This window comes from Rhinolophus sinicus, chromosome 2 (assembly GCF_057876585.1).
Source record: "Rhinolophus sinicus isolate RSI-liver-muscle chromosome 2, RSI-T2T, whole genome shotgun sequence".
In the NCBI taxonomy this organism is placed as follows: domain Eukaryota; kingdom Metazoa; phylum Chordata; class Mammalia; order Chiroptera; family Rhinolophidae; genus Rhinolophus; species Rhinolophus sinicus.
In genome coordinates this window covers 99,069,022-99,089,026 of record NC_142502.1, presented here as the reverse complement: position 1 = coordinate 99,089,026, position 20,005 = coordinate 99,069,022, and the positions used below count along the sequence as shown (strand labels likewise).

At 37.1% G+C, this 20,005-nt stretch overlaps 1 protein-coding gene across 1 annotated transcript in view; it reads right to left on the bottom strand.

The window, feature by feature from the left end:
• The window catches only part of KIF6 (kinesin family member 6), a 406,288-nt gene that overhangs the window by 265,604 nt on the left and 120,679 nt on the right, over positions 1 to 20,005 (bottom strand). The window contains exon 7 of the mRNA XM_074332873.2: positions 5,396 to 5,602. Coding sequence (XP_074188974.2) covers positions 5,396 to 5,602 — 207 coding nt within the window. The remainder of the gene's footprint in view (positions 1 to 5,395; positions 5,603 to 20,005) is intronic.

Sequence of the window (20,005 nt, the reverse complement as noted above, 5' to 3'; positions counted from 1 at the left end):
ATGAAATATCTGAAAGAGGAAAGGTAGGCCCAAATACCAAATACCAGACCAAACAGGAGTTGGTCTGACAGATGTGCAGATAGGGTGGCATTATTGTTTATGAATCATCAATTAAATATCTAACAGTGTCCTAAATACTTTGATGTTCTTTCATAAAACAAATGTTACTAATTGTTTTCCCCGTTCTGGGGAACAATATTGATATCTCTTCTATTTAACGGTTTTGTTTACAACTTAGATAACATAAAGGAGAACATGCTTATTCAACTTCCTGTTGATAGTAAATTAAATGGTGCTTTAGTCAACTTGCTTTTCATTGCAGTACCAAAATATAACCCAATCTGGCTTTAATCACATGGGAAATTTATTGGCTCAGGTATCTATAATAGGAAAGGCTTTGGTTAGAATGACGCAAAAGGTCAGTGCTACCAGCAAACACTTAGTTTATGCTCATATCTCTGCTCTATCTTCTAGATGGTAGAAGTCTGCCTCTCCTCATGGCCATAGGATGGCTGCCAAATACCCGGATGTTACAAACTTCCTTATTCATAACTGAGGTGGTACAGGGCCTTTGTTCTCTAATCACTAAAGTCCTGAATTTCTCTAGGGACCAACTTGGGTCACAAGCCCATCTGTGAACCAATCACTGTTGCCAGGAGAAAGACAGGTTCCAACTGGCTTAGACCACTCAGGGTCTATTCCTGGAGCTGGGATGGGCTCCTGGCCGCTACTCCCTAGAATGAGTGGTGTGGAGGCCATCCCCATGTCCTAGTTTCTAGAAAGGGTTCTAACACTGTTAAAGGAAAGAATTAAAATTCAAAATGGGATTACAGGTTAGAAAATACAGTCTTTACAAATGGGGCAAAAGAAGCTAGTTCATAAGAAAAGAAAGAACCCAGGACTTAAGAGTTAGAATCCAGCTTTGCCTCTTGTGTGATCTTAGGCAAATCTCTTAAATTTATTAGCTTCAGTTTCCTCACTTGTAAAAGTGGGATGAGAATGGCTGCCTATCTCACAGAGGTGTTTTAAAGATCAACAGAAATCGTTTCTGGGATGGTTGCTAGCACAGAGTGGTGTGGAGGGGTCTTCAGGTTATGTTCTTTCTGGTCCCTTTGGAGACTTGTTTTAGCCGTAGAGACCAGTCATAGGCCATTTCTTTAGAAGAGGACCCTGAGCAGGTAGGTATCTTCTCAGTGCTAAAGAGCTCAGGAACACCATAATAAGCTCAGACCCCTTGGAGCACATACAGATTTTCAGAGTGACCCAGAAACGGCCCGTATCTGGGAAGAGGCAGAGGTAGATTATTCTTTCTGTGGCTGCTGGGGGCTCCCTAAATTGGGTAGGAGCCAAATTATCTGAATGGCACAAGGTAAGGAGGTGGTCACACAACCAGGGCTTTAAAAAAATATATTTCCTTCCATTTTGGATTTCATGAATAAATACAATAACATGTTCCAGAAGGCATTCTTTAAGTGACAAAGAGTGAAACCTCACATCATACTTAATGATATCTCCAAGACCAAGAAGTCATGTCTAAAATCAATAATTTGGTGTACCATTGAATGAATGAAAGACATTTTCTTTTAAGAGCTCAGAAGTGCATGGAAAATTACCCTCTGAAAACGGAAAAGATTTGGAGTGGTTACAGCTACTGGCGCTGGCACCATTACTTTTTCCTTCTGAGCACAACACACTCGGTGGAAGCCAAGTGGAACCTGAAACTCTGCAAATCCCACTCATAACTGGCTGAAGGGACGTGGATTCTGATTTCTGTAGTGGTGGAGAGCAAACACTCCCCGTCCCCAGCGGTTTCTCACTCCATGTTTGGGCGGATGGAGACCGCGCGGTCACACCAGGAGCAATCGGGAGGCTGATGGGGTTAGAACAAGTATACACAGCCCCTTCTTTTTCCTCCATGGACTCGATTTCTACGGCTGAGATGTACCCTGTTATTGTGGTTTAAAATGTTTTTGAGGAGACTTTTTGGAAAAAGTACTGCATACACAAGGAGAACTCCAAAACCAACAATACCCTGGCAAATGGAAAGTTATTTACTTAAGAGCACAGTAAGGTGCATTCAAATCAGAACGTCTGTGGCCTGTGAGCAGGTGGAAGGTCTCGGAATTACGGCCAGAAGGGCAGTTACCATTCTCCATGGGATTTCTATAACCAATGTGAGCTAATTAATGTAAGAAAGGTTAGCAAACCGCCCATTGCTTAGTTCATCTCCATCTAAAACAGTGAAATGGAGACAGAAAGAATGTAATTAATTACCGCTACTTACATGAATGTCTACTACAGCATTTATCTTAGTGTTGTGACAATTTGTTTATATGATTGGCTCTTGCACTGGATAATATGACAGCACAGACTATTTCTGAAGCATACATTTATCCCCATTGCCTAACGTAACTCGCAGCACCCAGTGGACACTCAATCATAATTTGTTGAATGAATAAATGAAGCTAATTACACTAATTTGTGTTATACTTCGTCTCAGACACATCATAAAGCACTACATGATGAAAATTTGATTATGAAAGTCTTTGAATTCTGTTATTTCATTAAGAGCATCTGCCTGCTTTTTATTGTTCTCATTCCTACGTTCTCTTTGGTTTTCTCTTATCTTTTTCTGCATGAAATTCCAAAATTCCTCTACTACCCACCTACTTTCCCTCCAGCAGCTACTTCTTGACTTAACCCCACAAGCCCATGTCCACATACTATAGTTTTCCATATTTATGTTTTTTGTTCCTCTCATGCTAATCATCTTCTCTCTCCCCCTCTCTCCTTTGTTTTATGCTATGCTCTCCATGAAGACACTTGTGTATCAGTGTAAATAGTTAATAACTGGAGTGATGCAGTGGGTGAATATGAAACAGATCAATTATACTCAGACCGCCAAAGGTCAATGGCATGTGAAGGTCACTGCGATCCTGAATCCATCCCCTGGACTGGAGCTAAGGGCTGACAGGCCCCGAGTTCCCACTGCCTGACATGCTCTAACCCCATCTTTGCCTGGCTCACTCCTACTCATTCTTCAGGTCTCTGCTTAATATCAGCCCGGAGAGAAGCTTCATGAACTCTCTCCTCCTCAGTCGCAGTCTACCATGATAAGCTCTCCTCGCCCTTTGGACTTTCTCTGCACAGCTCTCACCTGGATTACAGCCACGTACTTCATTATTACTTATTGAATAGATATCTCTGCACACTGGGCCATGAGGTCTTCGTGGCAAGGACTGTTTCTATTTTGTTCCCCACTAGGCTCCAGCGCCAAGTACACGCCTTAGCACATTATCGTTCCTTATAAATATCTGTTAAATAAATAAATTAGTTATATAGAAAATCAAATGCCACATAGCCACCAAGACTACTCACACAAGGCTGATGTCACAAGAATTTTGAGAAGACATGGGGGGAGAGAAAGAGTTTTAACGACAGGTAGCAGCTTGCAAAGATTGTGTAGAATAATGAAAAAGAAAGGCTTAGGATCAGAACATTTCTCGTGAGTAATTACAACAGGTGGAAATTCTGATTCAACCAATGAGTATAATTTTGTATGAATAGATGGACATAATGGGAATTAAAACAGTGCTACCATCTGAAACAAGTAGGTATATTTCTTTGAAATAAAGCATTTTGAATACAGTCCATTATGTTTTCATATCAATGTTTTATAAGTGTCCTACTAAGTAAGAAGCTCTGTTAAGTATCAGCAGTGTGTAATTGAGCATGCAAGAGCTCAGGAATGCCGACTCTTGTCAGAGACACTAAAATGATTTGAATGCCACGCAGGCCTTAATCTCTGAGCACTGCATAACTGGGATTCATCTGGTTAGAGGCTAACTGTGTGCGCCTTGTTCAGAGAGCTCCCTTAGGTTTTCTCTCAATCTGCTTTTTCAGCCAACTTGACCGTTACAAAGCATTTCACACCAAGACAACATCCGTCTCAAAAAGGTTCTTTAGGCAGCTGAAAAAAGATGTTTTTTTCCCTCAACTCTTTTAGCCTCCATTCATTAACAAGGAAGTCCTTCTGCCTTGCCAATATACTCTGTATTTCTCCACTCCAGGTTTTGATCATGTTTCTCTTTTTTTCTTTTAAAGAATGTGTAAGAAGTTTCCATCTTTAACATTCAAGTCACAGCACTTACACTCACAGAGCTGAAAGGAATTTGAGAAATCATCTCATTCAAGTCACTCATTTTAGAGATGAGGATTTTTTTCTGGAAGATTTACTTAGCAAAATTCACATGAGCTTTCTCTGCCCTTGAAATCAAATTCAAAAGTTAAAAATAGTGCACATACTGGGGTGGATTGTAGTAAGCTTGGGGTAGCAGTAGGGAGGGGAAGCTAAGGCAAAGAAAATCACTACAGGGTCAAAATTACCATCTAGACGAAGTCACCAGAAACTGGAAAGATATTGGCCATCTCTAAATTATGTTCCTGGAGATAATCTACTAGCCTGAAAAAATAGGCCACAGGAGGTCATTTATAACTTACACACTCACTACTAACTTTACAATAAAAACCAATAAGTCATAGTGAAATAAAGCATAGGCTTTGGAGCCAAGCAAGTCTAGGCTCAAATCCTCATCTCACCACTAGCTGTGTAGCCTTGGGAAGACTTGAGATTAGTGTCTAATCATTATGTTGTACACATGAAACTAATGTTATATTGTATGTCAACTGTAATTGAAAAATGAAAAAACATTAAAAAAATAAAATCTGTATGATGCAATAACAACTCATACCTATAGTGTAGGATTGTTGTGAGGTTTAAATGAAATGGTATATACAAAATGCTAGTGGCTACATAAATTTCCATAGTAGCAATATTCACAATGATCAAAAGGTGGAAAGAACCTGTGTCTATTTTGGATGAATGGATAAACAAAACATAGTATACACATACAATGGAATATTGTTCAGCCCTAAAAAAGAATGAAATTTGGATACATGATACATGAATGAACCTTTAAAACATTATGTTAAGTGAAATAAACCAAATACAAAAGGACAAATATTGTATGATTCCACTTATATGACTATCTAGAATAGGCAAATTCATAGCAACGGAAAGTAGAATAAAAGTTACCAGGGGCTAGGAGTATAAGACAATGGGGAGTTATTGTTCAATGGGTAGAGTTTCTGTTTGGGATTATGACAAAGTTCTGGAATGGATGGTGGTGATAGTTGCACAACACTGTCAACGTACCTAATGGCACTAAGTTGTACACTTAAAAATTATTAAAACAGTAAAGTTTAGGTTATGTATGTTTTACCACAATAAGAGAAGAAAATCAAATGAAAACAAAAATGCCAGGAGACTGCCAGACGCAAAACACAAGGTCAAAAAATGGTAGGTACAGCTGACATCCCATTCTACCCTTCTTACCTGTTCTAAGTAATGTAGTGACAAGTTGATATACTTGGCCTCTGTTAGCAGCTGGCCCCCTACTCCAGTCTTTGCAACTCGCTCTGAACCAGCCAGGTCAACCAAATGAAGTTTGGCATGTCGGACAGTTGCAGATCCTGGCTCTTTGCTTGATAAATGAATAGTGAAAATGCAGTGGGAACGGGTTGAAGCTTGGTTCATGGGAGTCTACAAAAAAGAAATTTTCAAAACAAAAAGAATGTGAACAATGAGAATTTTTGAAGCATATTAACAAATATAAATTTATTATTTCCAATGATGAGACACTTCCCATGAAGCAAATGCTGTGAAATGAAGCAAAAATATAAACCCTTCCGCTGAGATTCTGAAAGTGAATTATTTTCAAAGTATTACACCTTGAATGCTGAGTAAGAGATGTCAATGGGTTAATTCATAAAATCAGAAAAGACTTTGAATGAGGTAAAGCTTGGCTCCTCTTACCAGTATGATAATTTTATTGTATTATATGACCACAATTCACACCTTAACCTTGGCTAGCCATATTGAAAATGCTTAATACAACTATCATGGGAAAAGGGGTGAGAACGGATGCATTGAGAGAATTCATTACACAAGTGTAAACACAATCCATAAACAAGAGTGCCCAGCATTGCTGCTACTACCTAACACTCAATCGGAGGTCCCAGCCGATATAATAAATTGGAAAAAGAAATACAAGGCATATTGGTAGGAAAAGAAGAGATTCAAGTATCAGTGTATACAGAAAATACGGTGGTCTACATACAAAATGCAAGAGTATCTATAAACTGTTAAGAACTAAAAAGTTTAGCAGGGTTGCTGGGTGCAAAATCCACCTGAGAAATCAATAAAGTTCTAATAATCGAGCAACAATTAATCAGGAAATATTCATAATGGTAACAGAGATGATGAGATAATACGGGAATAATCTTATAAAAGACGTGCAATTTGTAGGGAAAATGACAAAATTATATTAAAGGATAAAACAGAAAACCCGAATAAATGGTGTGCTAGATTTAAAATACCATTTCATGGATGGGAAAACTCAAAATTAATCTATACACTAATCTCCCCATAGTAACCTACATATTCAGTGCAGTTGAAATAAAAATGCTACAGATTTTGTCTGTGGAACAGAACAAATAAATTGATTCTAAAAATTAGATGGAAGAGCAAATATTGAAAAAAAACACACAAAAACTACTATGTGAAAGAAGAAAAGGGAAGGAGAATTTGTCCTGCTGTTTATCAAAGTATATCATAATACCATAGTAGTTAAAACAGTGAGGTACTGGTGCAGGAACAGATAACTAGATTAGCGAAACATTCTATGTTCCTTTAGGAACTCTATAGCATTAAGGTGACATCACACCACAGTGCAGAAAGAATGGACTAATTATTAAGAAATGGGGCTGGAATCACTGCCTATTTGTCTTGAAAAATGTAAATTTAGATTGCTTTCCCACACTATACACACAAATAAATTCCAAAATGTATTAAAGACATATGTGTAAAATATCACAACTTTAACAATATAAAAAATATGGTAGCATATTATAGTCAATCCAAGGTAGTAATGGATATTTTATGATAAGACATAAAATACAAAAATGAGATGATTTAAAGTATTTGTCCAAATAATCCAAAATTAAAGAACTTTTGTGTGATAAAATCTACCACGAAGGTAAAAGACTGGGAGAAGATATTTATAATACATATGGCTGACAAAAGATTAATATTTGAAATAAAGAACTCTCACAAATCACTAAGAAAAAGACTAAGAAAAAGACTAAGATTCAGAAAAAAAAAAAAATGAGCAAAGGATGTGAACAGGCAATCCATAAAGAGGACAACTGAAAATGGTCAATAAGTACTTGAAAAAAAAAAAAGTTCAAGTACAAATATTCAGGACAAAATAATTAGAGCCATAACGATAAACTATCTCATTCATATCCATCAGACTGGCAAAATTTTCAACATAAAATTTAACAAAAGTGTTTGTAAGGACATAAGGAAATGGGAACTTTTATACACTGCTGGGGGGACTATAAATTAAGAAACTTTTCTGAGAGCAATTTGACAATATGTGGTAAAGTTGCAAATGCCTATAACCCACAACCCAGCAATAGACTAGTAGGTATATTTCCTAGAAAGAAATCTGGGATAAGTATACCAGGAGAGAGAGCAAGACAGAGAGACAGAGAGAGATTAGACATGGATGGAGATGGATATTCACTGAAACACCGCTTGGGATAGTAAAAAAAAAAAAAAAAAAAAAAAAAAAAATTGGTGTAAGATATACAACCTAAATGGACATCTCTGATGGAAAAGATGAATAAACTGGGATCAATTCAAACTAGATAAGTTAAAATGAAACAACTTTTGGATAGATGGGCATACATTTCTAAAACAAAGGCTAAGGAAAAATAGCAAGCTAAAGAATGATAAACACTGTGATAGAACTTATACAACTAAAAAAAGTAATACATGGTCTAAAACTATTTGTTCATGGTGCTATAACTTAGGTCACTAAAGAATAAATATACGGACTGGAAGGATATGGCCAGTTAATGATAATGGTTACCTTTGTGAGGGATAGAAGCAAAAAGTCAACAAGGGGACTTCAACTTTATCTGTAATATCCTATTTCTTTCATTTAAAAATGATCAGAAGCAAATTCTGATATCCCAAAACATCGAAAAATGAAAATGATCTAAAAATATTCCAATTGAATAGCCATATGAGTAAATGTGTTCCGATCTCCACTTTTGCAAAATGGGATTTAACCAAAGAAACTCCATATGGATGCATATCTATGCAGATAGGGTAACATACTTGGATGCTATTTCAACCAGAAATTCTGTCTGTAAATATAAATTCTTGATATACACCATCGGAGACTCATGCCAACTAGCAAAATACACAGATGTCAAAAGACTGGCATAGCTTTGGTGATGATGATGTAGCGAGTGAGTGAAACAGGCTGAAAATTTGACCCATTACTTGTTGCCACAATAACTATACCCAACCGAGCCAGTGTGTGATTTTGCATGCTAAAGTGGATCAGCAAATAACTGCATGTAAAACCGCAAACTCAAATTTAGAACCGAAGTTGAGGTGTTTTGGACGTGACTGTAAGTTATTTGCAGAACTTAAACATGGGTTTCATTTCACTGTTATATTCACACAACAATAAATCCTACAGTACTGTAATGAAAGTCAAATTGACAATCGATATAAACGAAACCCATAGAGACTCTCCCCAACAGCTGTCTTCAACTTCTAAATTGATATACTGGAATCACAGTAAAATGTAGGCCATTAGTGAATAATGTAAGAGTGTACCCATTTCAAAGGAATGTGAGATTTACATCAAATTAAATTGTATTTCTAGAGTCTGTAATTAAAATGCCATAATATGCTGTAGGAGTCCATGCCTACAATTTTGTAACTTCTCATAAATATTTTCTGCATGAAGTAGTAGTGGGTGTCCTCTTAGCTCAAATTTTCTTAAACCTCAGAAAGCATTCTTTATGTGTAGCTGTTTCATTGTGATTGAATGTGTGGGTGTCTGCTCCGTGTTTATTTAAGGACGTCTTTATGTCTCATAGGCATGCCCCTACGTTTGTCCTTTTAAAGGTAAAATTGTATTGAAACATTTCTGAAACTGCCTAAGAACAGATGGCACCATTTAGGCAGATTCATTCAAATTTAAGTGCACATTTTAAACAAATGTGCTCTTGGCACTAAAGACTGTGCCTTTGGAAAAATTCTAGTGATGATTAATCATCCCCAAGCACAGAGCTTTCACATTACAAAACAGTCTATGGATACAGCTCTGTGTTAGGCAGTACAGAGACTAGAAGGAGAGTAAGATATGGGCCTTGCCCTCAAGGAATTTATAGTCTAGTTTAGGACCTAAAGACAAACCGTGTGGAATGAAGGTCAATGATGAGAAAAAGGCAACTATGTAGTAAAGAAAGTGATGTGCTCTGCATGGAGCATTCTGATCCCCTAGGTAATACCTAGGAATGCTAGCCAGTCACTCAATCCAGAAGCTCTCCACCCCCCCGGCCCCCCTCCACCCGTCCCTGGTTTCTAGAGTCAATCACTCTTCTGTTACTTTCTTTTTAACTATTCTGTCTCCTTTTCCTTTATTGGACCCTTTTCTCTCCAGGTCCTAAAATAGACATGCATAAGCTGTGGTCATCATATTTCTTTCCCTTGGGAAACTCTTCTTCTATAGCTCTGATTCTCATTGGCTAGACACTGTAGTGTAGTTTAAAAATTACACACCAAATATCTTAGAATCTGCAATAAACATGGAGGTGCATATATCTGTTCAAATTAGTGTGTTCGTGTTATTCAGATAAGTACCCAGAAGTAGAATTGCTGGGTCATATGGTAGTTCTATTTTTAGTGGGTTTTTTTTTGAGGAAACTCCATACAGTTTTTCATTGTGGCTGCACCAATTTATATTTCCACCAACAGTGCACAGTATTTCCTTTTCTCCACATCCTCACTAACACTTGTTCTTTGTTGTATTGTTGCTAACAGCCATTCTGACGAGTGTGAGGTGATATCTCATCGTGGTTTTGATTTGCACTGTTTACAATAGCCATGGAAGCAACCTAAGTGTCCATCAGAAGACGACTGCATAAAGAAGATGTGGTACATATATATAACGGAATACTACTCAGCCATGAAAAGAATGAAATCTTGCCACTTGCAACAACATGGATGGACCTAGAGAATATTATGGTGACTGAAATAAGTCAGAGAAAGGCAAATACTGCATGATTTTACTTATATATGGAATCTAAAAAACAAATGATCAAATCAAATGAAACAGAAAGAAACGCATAGATATAGAAAACAAACTGCTGATCGTCAGAAGGAAAGGGAGATGGACAAAAAGGGGGAAGTACAAACTTTCAGTTATTATAAGTTATGGGAATATAATGTACAGCCTAGGGAGTATAGTCAATATCATAATAACTGCATGGTGACAGATGCTTACTAGATTTATTGTAGTGATCACTTTGTAAGGTATATAAATGTTGAACTGCTGTGTTGCACACCTGAAACTAACATAATATATGTCAATTATAATTTTAATTTTTTAAATTAAAGTTTTTTGGGGAGACAGTAAAGTTACATAGATTTCAAGTGTACAGTTCTGTAATATTTCATCTGTATCTCACATTGTGTGTTCACCACCCAGAGTCAGTTCGCTTTCCATCACCATATATTTGATCCTGTTTACCGTCTTCTAGAACCCTTCTTCCCACTTACCTTCTGGTAACCACTAAACTATTTTCTATGTCTATGAGTTTTTGTTCCTTCATTTGTCTTGTTCTTTTGTTGTTTTCAGTTTTATATACCACATATCAGTGAAATCATATGGTTCTCTGCTTTTTCTGTCTGACTTATTTAAATTAAGAAAAAGCATTTTAGAATTTGGTACCAAATGACCTGGTTTCAAGTCTGGTTCCATCACTTACCAGTATTGAAATCTTAAGCAAATTTACATGAAGTATTTTGGTTTTCATATCTTTGATGTACCATAATAAAACTTGCTTTGCTGCAAAGAGTTATACTAAATACCAATTGAGTTACTGAGTGTTGAAGTGGTTCATGAACAGTAAAAGGTCCATCACTGTTGATAGTCACTAAATTCAGGTGCCTCCCACAGCCTTATTTCCGAACACAATTTCTCCGTACACCAGTTTAGAGCTCAATTGAGCGCAACTGATAATTATCACTAAAATACCTTGCCAGCATCTTGAACCTAATATCCCCCAAAGCAACCTCATCACTTTCCCTCAATCTGTGTCCCATAAATGGATATCCAATCTATTGTATTCCTGTTGAAGTTAGCATCTCTTCTCTCCATCTCCAAATATCCTTCAACTCTCACCTGGGTTATTACATTCTCTTCCTAGTAGTCTCCCCGTATTTATTCTGTCTCCTCCAGTTGTTCATCACCTTGCAGAGTACTACTTTTGAGACATATTTGATTTTTTTAACTTTTATTAAATTTATTGGGGTGACATTTTTAGTAAAATTATATCAATTTCAAGTGTACAATTCTATAATACAGCATCTATATATCACATTGTGTGCTCATCACCCAGAATCAGTTCTCCTTCCATCACCATATAGTTGACCCCCTTTTCCCTCTTCTACCTCTCTCCCTCACCCCTTACCCTCTGGTAACCACTAAGCTGTTACCTGTGTCCATGAGTTTTTGTTTGTTTATTGCTTTCAATTTTATTTTATTTTATTTTTAATTTAAATTTACTGGGGTGACAATTGTTAGTAAATCCCACATGAGTGAAGTCATATGGTCCTCAACTTTTTCTGTCTGACTTATTTCACTTAGCATGATAATCTCAAGATCCATCCATGTTGTCACAAATGGCAGTATTTCATCTTTTCTTATGGCTAAGTAATATTTCATTATAGATATGTACCACATTTTCTATAGCCAATCATCTATTGAAGGACACTTTGGTTGTTTCCATGTCTTGGCCACCATGAATAATGCCACAATGAGCATAAGGGTACATATATCTTTACGGATAAATGTTTTCAGATTTTTTTGGATAGATACCCAGAAGAGGGTTATAGGGTAATTCTATTCTTAATTTTTGGAGGAACCTTTATACTGTTTTCCAGTGGCTGTACCAATTTACATTCCTATCAGCATTAAAAAAGACATATTTTATTATGTTAATCTTACCTATATCCCTTAAGTAAACTGGCATGCTCCCTAAGACTAAATATCTCTAGTTTCTTCAACTGTGGCTTATGTAACTGTTTATCAAACTTTTAAAAATATGGTACTCTCACATTCTGAATTGAATATAGTCTTTCAAAAGAAGCCTAACCACAGCAGAGGACACTAGAATCTGGGCAATCTAATGTTGCCAGTAAATAGAACATGAAGTGTTATACCATATTTTCTCCAGTCTTTTACCTAGGCTATGGAATTCCTATGGGAAACACACACACACACACACACACACGCACACACACACACTCACACACACTCACATTTATTTGATGACTGCATTTGATTAGATTTTACCCCAACAGTGCAATCTGTTGAGATAATTCTGGATCTTGATTTTTATTTTTGAATTTTGTGTTATCTATGAATGAAAAAAATCGTGTATATTCTGATCCAGACAACGTGTAAGACATTGAGTAGGGCAAAACAACAACATTTCATGAAGACACCCCACTCGCTACTGTTAGGTAATACTTCAGGCATTTTCCAATTGGCTTCAATCTAAGTACTTTCATGTACTTTTAGTTCCTCTTTATGTCCCCGAGGATATGTTGAGAGATTATTCAATAAACTGAATTCACTTGATAGATGTATGAATTTTTATAATCCTATCAGGGAAGTGAATGAAATTAATTTAAGGTAAATCAATGCTGACTCTTTCCTAATTGCTTATTGACCATTATTTAATAATCTCTTTTCAGGTCCTTTTTTAGGGCTTGGTATTAAAAATATTAACCGGTCCTTTTCCAAATATGTTTTCTTTTTTGGAAAGTTGAGAATAGATGACTTTCATTTATGGGGTAAAAGTCTAAAAATGTAGGTTCACTGGGTCCCTTACAGATTCATCATATCTATAGTCTGTGGTCATTGAAAGTTAGTTTTCCTCTTTCTCATCTCCAATATAGCAAAATCTTACTTCTCACTGAAGGTCCATCTGAAGCTTACCTCCTCTATGAAGGCTCTCTACTTCCGTTTTCCTCTTACCTAGACTCTGAATTCCTTGAGGGTAGGAACTGTGCGCTATTCATCACTGTAATCATAGCATAACATAATAGTGCTCAACAATATTTGTTAAATTGTTGACTCTTGCTCATTTCTAGTTTTCTGAAATCTCCATGGCATGCTTTATAATTTCTAAAAAAAAAAAAAAATAAATAAATCTCCAAATAATTCAGAGACTATATCGGCAAAGTCTTTAAGTGCACAGAATATATAATTCGAGTCTAAAAATCAGAATTATTTGAAATAGCTAGATTGACTCAAATCTTTCTTCCTATCTGGGGCTCCAACTATTCTTTGTGCCTGATTCTAGAACTGTTAACCACTGTCCTCTATATCTTCGACTGCCTTTCTCTTGTCTAGAATGTCCTCTTCCTGGTCAAATATTGCCTGATATTTCTTACTGAAAAGTATGCCGTTTTCCTCCTCCCCAAATAAGCTTATTCAAAATTTATTTATCTTCATGAATTCCCTTGGATTATTCCCAACTGGCCTAATTAGACTTGTGTTCAGAGAGACCCTTTAACACATGTGCAGATAGTAGATCATTACTATCCAAACTCGGGATAAATCCAAAGAATGGATTGTTCCCAATGGATTTTTAATGTCCATCATTTTAACAACTATGTCTTTGTAATGGACAATTTCCTACAGTTGGTAGTGAAGTGTGATGGTGCGATCCACTGGACTACAAATGAGTGTTTGGTGGCCAGCTCATTTTGTGCAATGTAAAGAGCAGTGACCCTGTCAGACAATGGTGGCTTTGGACTTTCTATATAGAAGGGGCTTGGTGCAGCAGTGTGGTTGTGGAGTGGTACTTGAAGTGGCTTTTGCAGAGCACTTCACATAATATAGCACTGAATTGAGGAAACACCACATGCCCGTATGGAAGGAAGGCTCCTTCTCCCATAGCTCCAAGCTATTTACTGGTACTGCGGGCTACCACTCTTAGAAGCTATTTCATCTGGTAAAAAATCTCAAGTTTCACTGGACAAAAATCATTTTCTACAGACCAGGAAATACTCCTAGCCTAAAAGAGAAATTTGAAAAGAAACAATGTAACAATAAGAATCATGTAAGACTGATAAACATTTTCTAAAGGCTATCTATTCATCTTCCCTTTTGGGTTCTGCAGACGTACAACAACCAATCCTAATATTCTACAATTTTGTTACGCATATTCTTATTGGCAGATCCACAAGGATTCTTTGTAAATTAAAATTTTCACTTTTAAAAATTATTTCATGATGCTGTATGTGTGTGTGCTGCCATTTTCAAGAATGAAAATTTTGATTTTAGGGGTAAGAAATGATAAGTGAAAGATGGTTTTTGTATTTTTATAATATACTATTGTTTTTTGTAACATTAATTTTTTTCTACTTTTAATCTCATATGGTTTCAATCACTTCAAAAATGATTATAGTCAATACAGCCTTCAATGACTTAAAACTACCTCTTTATATTACATATAAGATTTTCTAGGATCCTTTGAGTACTTGATTATTTCTTGCCATATCTTTAACTTATATTCCATTTTTATGTACCAAAATCTTTTTTCTATCACTCTGCTATTCTGGAATGAAATATCTCAACAAGAATTTCCACTAATCTAGAACAGGTTAGGTGAACATAATCTCTCTTAGACTGAACTCGAGTATATCATGTATATGGCTTGAAACTCTTTAAAGGAAACCAATTAAGACCAAGAACAGCAGCCAAAGAATCCAGAATTCAGCTTTCCACTCCAATTCCCCGTTTGATAATACTCTCTAACCTAGATTTAAAAACACTCTCTAGCCTAGACATCCTAATTGATCTGTATCTCTGGTCATTTGCTGCAGCTGTACATGAACCAAAGACTGAAAATATGAACCTCCATGTGTTTTCTAGGTTAATATCCTAGCCTTTCAGGTTAAAACTCACCCTCAATTAAGGATTACCTACCCACAATGGATAAATAATTCCTTATCTAGTTCTTCCCACAGTAAATGGGTTGGAGTAGGAGGCCCACCATGGTTTTAATGTACTCCAGCTCAGCCTGGAAAAATGAGGCCTGACCAAATGTGATGGTTTAGCACGTGACCCTATAAACACCTGCTTTGATTTTCTTGAGGTTGTTTCAAAACATAGTTCCTAGCAGCAAAATACCCCCGTTAGATAACCCTGCATTGAAAGTAATGATCCTACGTTGCTCCTTTTCCTTTCTGGTATTTCTCTTTATATGGTCATTTTTAGAAAATTAATCAAAATCATTTTTCCTACTTGCAGGATTTTTAGGTCCAGCAAATTGTCAAAGTAGTTTTGTAAAAGAGAAAAATAGACTAGGCACATCAATTTTGTTTAAAATTTAAAAAGCAAGATTTGGAGCAATCTGGAACATATAATAAAGATGTTCTAGCAATTATGATTCACCTTTCTGATAAGAATATCGCACCATGTTTTATTATAGATCCCTCCTAACAAGTCTGGGAACAATTTGATGGATTTTTTATTTTCACATCCTCAAAGATTTATTAGCTGATTTAATAATTTTAGGAAAACTGAATGTCAGAATTAGTGATGGCTCTTCTTCTGTTGATGCCAGAATTCAGAAGATTGCTTCCCTATGTGTCATTTTTCCAGGATTTGGCAAATCAAAGTCAAACACATTTATATAAAAATCAAGGTATGCTAAAAGCAGCACATATGGCAAATTAAGAAAGAATTTTACTTGTATCTTTACTCAGAGCTATGTTCAATTATCATCCCTGTTCCATCACTTCTGAGCTGGATCTCATCATATCATCATCAGGGTACAGATTTGGTCTCTGAACAATGGAAAGTATATAACCACAAATGCCCCCCCCCCCCAATTTAACTTGACTTAGAACAATCATAGCTAAGTTTAGTCCTCAATGGTAGCAAGTAACTCATCTTTGTTGTCTATCTAGCATATCTACTTTTCTTCTTTTAATTGAGTTTACCTTTTTTTTCTGTTCCTTTTAAAATTTAGTATAGCTTAACAATTTACAAGTCTGACCATCCATATAACTGAAACAATAATATTTCAGGGCTAAAAAGTCTAATGATCCTCTCAAGAATTGTAGCAGTTCATTTAAACTATCCTTAAGGGAACCCCCGTCCCCCTTTTTTTCTCTCCTGTATATAGACAACTAGGAACAGATAGTGCTAACACACAATAAGAACTCAAATATACATTTTTTAAAAATTGTATTCTTACAAAGGAAATTTATCCTGTCAAAGTGATTGTGATAGCTCTCAATGTGATCTTTGAGACTGGACATCAACATCAAGGACAGATACGGGTTTGAGGACACTGTCACTCACAGCAGAGATGCTGAAGGAACAAATCTAGAAGCGCAGAGTCTAGTATTAGGTAGACTGCTTCCCTCCATTTTATAGTCCAATAATATTTTCTCCCCATTTTGAAAATTCCAGTTTTCTCTATGGCCACAAAGGTCTCTTAACTGTTGTAAGTGACAAGACTCCAAATGGCATACCCAAAACATGATTAGATTACTTGTTGAAGGTTTTTGGTGGCTGATAAGACCTGTCTCCTATCTCCTGTCTCAATTATAGCTTGAAACCAATACAGGGACTAGATATACAAGTCAGTCTGCCAAAAATTGAAAATAACTATCAGCAAGAAATGCTACAAGAATAGCTTCTGTGCTTAAAATCACAGCCAAAATTGACTTCCTGCCAGTTTCTTCCATATGTATTCCTGATTTGTAAGATGAGCCAACAGCAATTGATCCGAGTTATCTAAGTTTCTTACAGAAATGGTTTTACTCAGGGGCTAATCACAGGCCTCTTTGCCGTCTGATCCATTCCTTCCCTTTCCTCCACTTTGCTCTACATCACAGAGATGCTGAGTCCTAAAGGCAGCACTTTCCTGAGACTCCTTTTAGCTGGCATCCAACTGGGAAGATCAGAAGAGGGAGAAATACTCTGGCTCTTCCCTCTCTCACACCCTCCAATCTCCTGCCAGTGCCCCCTATTAGCTGAGACCCGCCTATAAATTGTAGTGGCTTCCTCTAGTTGGTACCCTCTGAGTTGCACCACTGACCTGTCTGGCGTCCTAGATTCTTCCATCACCCATGAAACAAAACTATCTACATTGACTTTCTTGTTTCAAATGCAGAGTGGTTTGTTTTCCTGGTTGGATCCTGACTGATCAGACTAAATTAAATGCACTACATTTAATATAATGTTCACAGACTGACAGAAGTATTACACAAGACTGACAGAAGTATGACGTTTTTGTATTACTTTCAAAGTTACAGGCAAGGCATTGTGCATTTTGTCTATCCTTAAGGGAACCCCCTTAAGGTACTTTAAACAAATATACATATATATTACCTACATTCAATATCTATACTCTTGCTCTGAACAATGAAAATTATGTAACTTAAAATGCCTAAATGTTTTTGTTGTTTTGACTTGTCTGCTTTAAGAACCATAGCTAAATTTTGTCCTTAATGGCAATAATTAACTTATTCTAGTTATTTATCATATTCATCTATCTTCTTTTAAATTGAGTTTACCTTTTAAAAAAATCCATCTTTCACATTTTTTGTCCATTTTTTAATATTGTAACTTGTTTCAAACCAATTTGAAAAATAGATGAGAGATAACATCATAAAAATGGGGCATGAGGTGCCCCATTTTTCCTGAAATCTCCCCTGGAATTTACAACAAATGGAACAGCTATAACTCCACAAAGGACTCCCTGCACAGCAGACAGGCAAGACTAAGAGGCACACTACTGAAATCATCTAAAGGTGGGCAAATCGCACTAGCGGGGGAGGAGGGAAGGGAGAAGTGCGGAGAAAGGGCACCACGGGCACAGGACGCAGACCTAGCTCAGTGCTCCGAGCTCACTGCATCCTGGAACTACCGCAGCTGAGGGAGAGGGAAGAACTTGGACTGCTAGGGCTCTGCTTATGGCCCACAGGGCTGAGGGGACAGCATATAACACGGCTGAACCCAACGCTCACGGCACAGACCTCGGAGCAAAGACTGAGGGAAGAAGGCTGAAAACAGTGGTTTAAGCCCTCACTGCAGAGCAGAGAATGGAAGCCTTAGACACTGAGACTAGCCGCCCCCTCCCTAACCCCCCAGAGCTCGCCCCACCCCCAACTGCCCAGTACTAGAAGAGGAACAGTAGCAGTGTCAGATCAAACGAACAGAACATTTGCTGTTCTGAGAACTGTGGTCTGCAGACACAGACTTGTAGCCCAACTAGTTCTGGTAAAGGGCAGGAAGCCATGGAAGCAGGACTGGCTGTGGTGGGGGTAGCCGCCATTTCTTTGGGCCACCTCTCACAACCCACCCTGTCCCCATCCCCAACTATCTGGGCAGAGCTGCTGAAACACATGGGCTCTGAATCTGGTGCAGGAAGAGCTTTGGAACTTCAGAAGCTCTCCACATCTCCCCATGAAGGCGGCACCCAGACGAACTGTTCACAGAGGAGAAGCCCTCCTTCCAGGGAATCCCCCATTGCATGAGAAGCTGGAATAATGCGAGAAAATACAACACTACAGTGAGAGAGAGAGAGAATAAAAGACTGCAGTCAAAAAGAAAATAAAACATTCTACCAAAACCTACTGGAAAACAAAAGAAAGACCTCTTTCTATCAACCTGTTGCAGAAGCCACTCCTGTAGATATCTAGGAAGAGAAATAATAAATCATTAATAGCCATGAATAACCACGGTAACAAGACAACTCAAAAAGAAAATGAAAAGTCTCCAGAAAATGGACTTAAAGATACGGAAATATGTGACTTAAATGACAGAGAATTCAAGATTGCAGTTCTGAAAAAACTCAATGAGATGCAAGAAAACACAGACAGGCAGTTTAATGAACTCAGAAACACAATCAAAGAACAAAATGAACATTTTACCAAAGAGATTGAAATTTTAAAAAAGAACCAAACAAAATTTCTGGAAATTAAGAACTCAATAAAAGAAGGAATGAAATAGCCAGCTTAGGTAGTAAAGTTGACCAGATGGAGGACAGAATCAGTGACATCGAAGATAGAAATCTGGAAATAACACAGATGGAAGAAGAAAGGTACCTGAGACTTAGAAGAAATGAAACAACTCTACAAGAACTTTCTGACTTTATTAGAAAGAGCAATATAAGAATAATGGGCATACCAGAAGGAGAAGAAAGAGACAAGAGAACAGAGAGTATATTCAAATAAATAGTCAATGACAACTTCCCAAACTTGTGGAAAGAACTGGATCCTTGAATCCAAGAATCAAACAGAACACCTAATCACCTCAATCCCAACAGGCCTTCTCCATGGCACATTGTATTGATTCTGTCAAAAATTAATGACAAAGAAAAAATCCTCAAGGCAGCCAGGGAAAAGAAGACGGTAACTTACAAAGGAAAGCCCATTAGATTATCATCAGATTTTTCAGCAGAAACTCTACAAGCCAGGAGGAAGTGAAATCAAATATTCAAACTATTGAAAGAGAGAAATTATGAGACCAGTATAATATATCCAGCAAAGATATCCTTTAGATATGAAGGAGGAATAAAGACCTTTCCCGACATACAGAAGCTGAGGGGATTTTCTAATACACGACCTGCACTATAAGAAATACTAAAGGAGGCTATTCGACCACCATCAACAGGGACAATTTGTGGCAACTAACACATAAAAAAGGGGAGAGTAAAGGCCTGAACCGGAATATGGGAATGGAGAAAGTAAGTGTGCTGAAGAAAATGGAATACTCTAAATATCAAACTTTCTTTTACAGAAACTTAAGGTAACCACTCAATA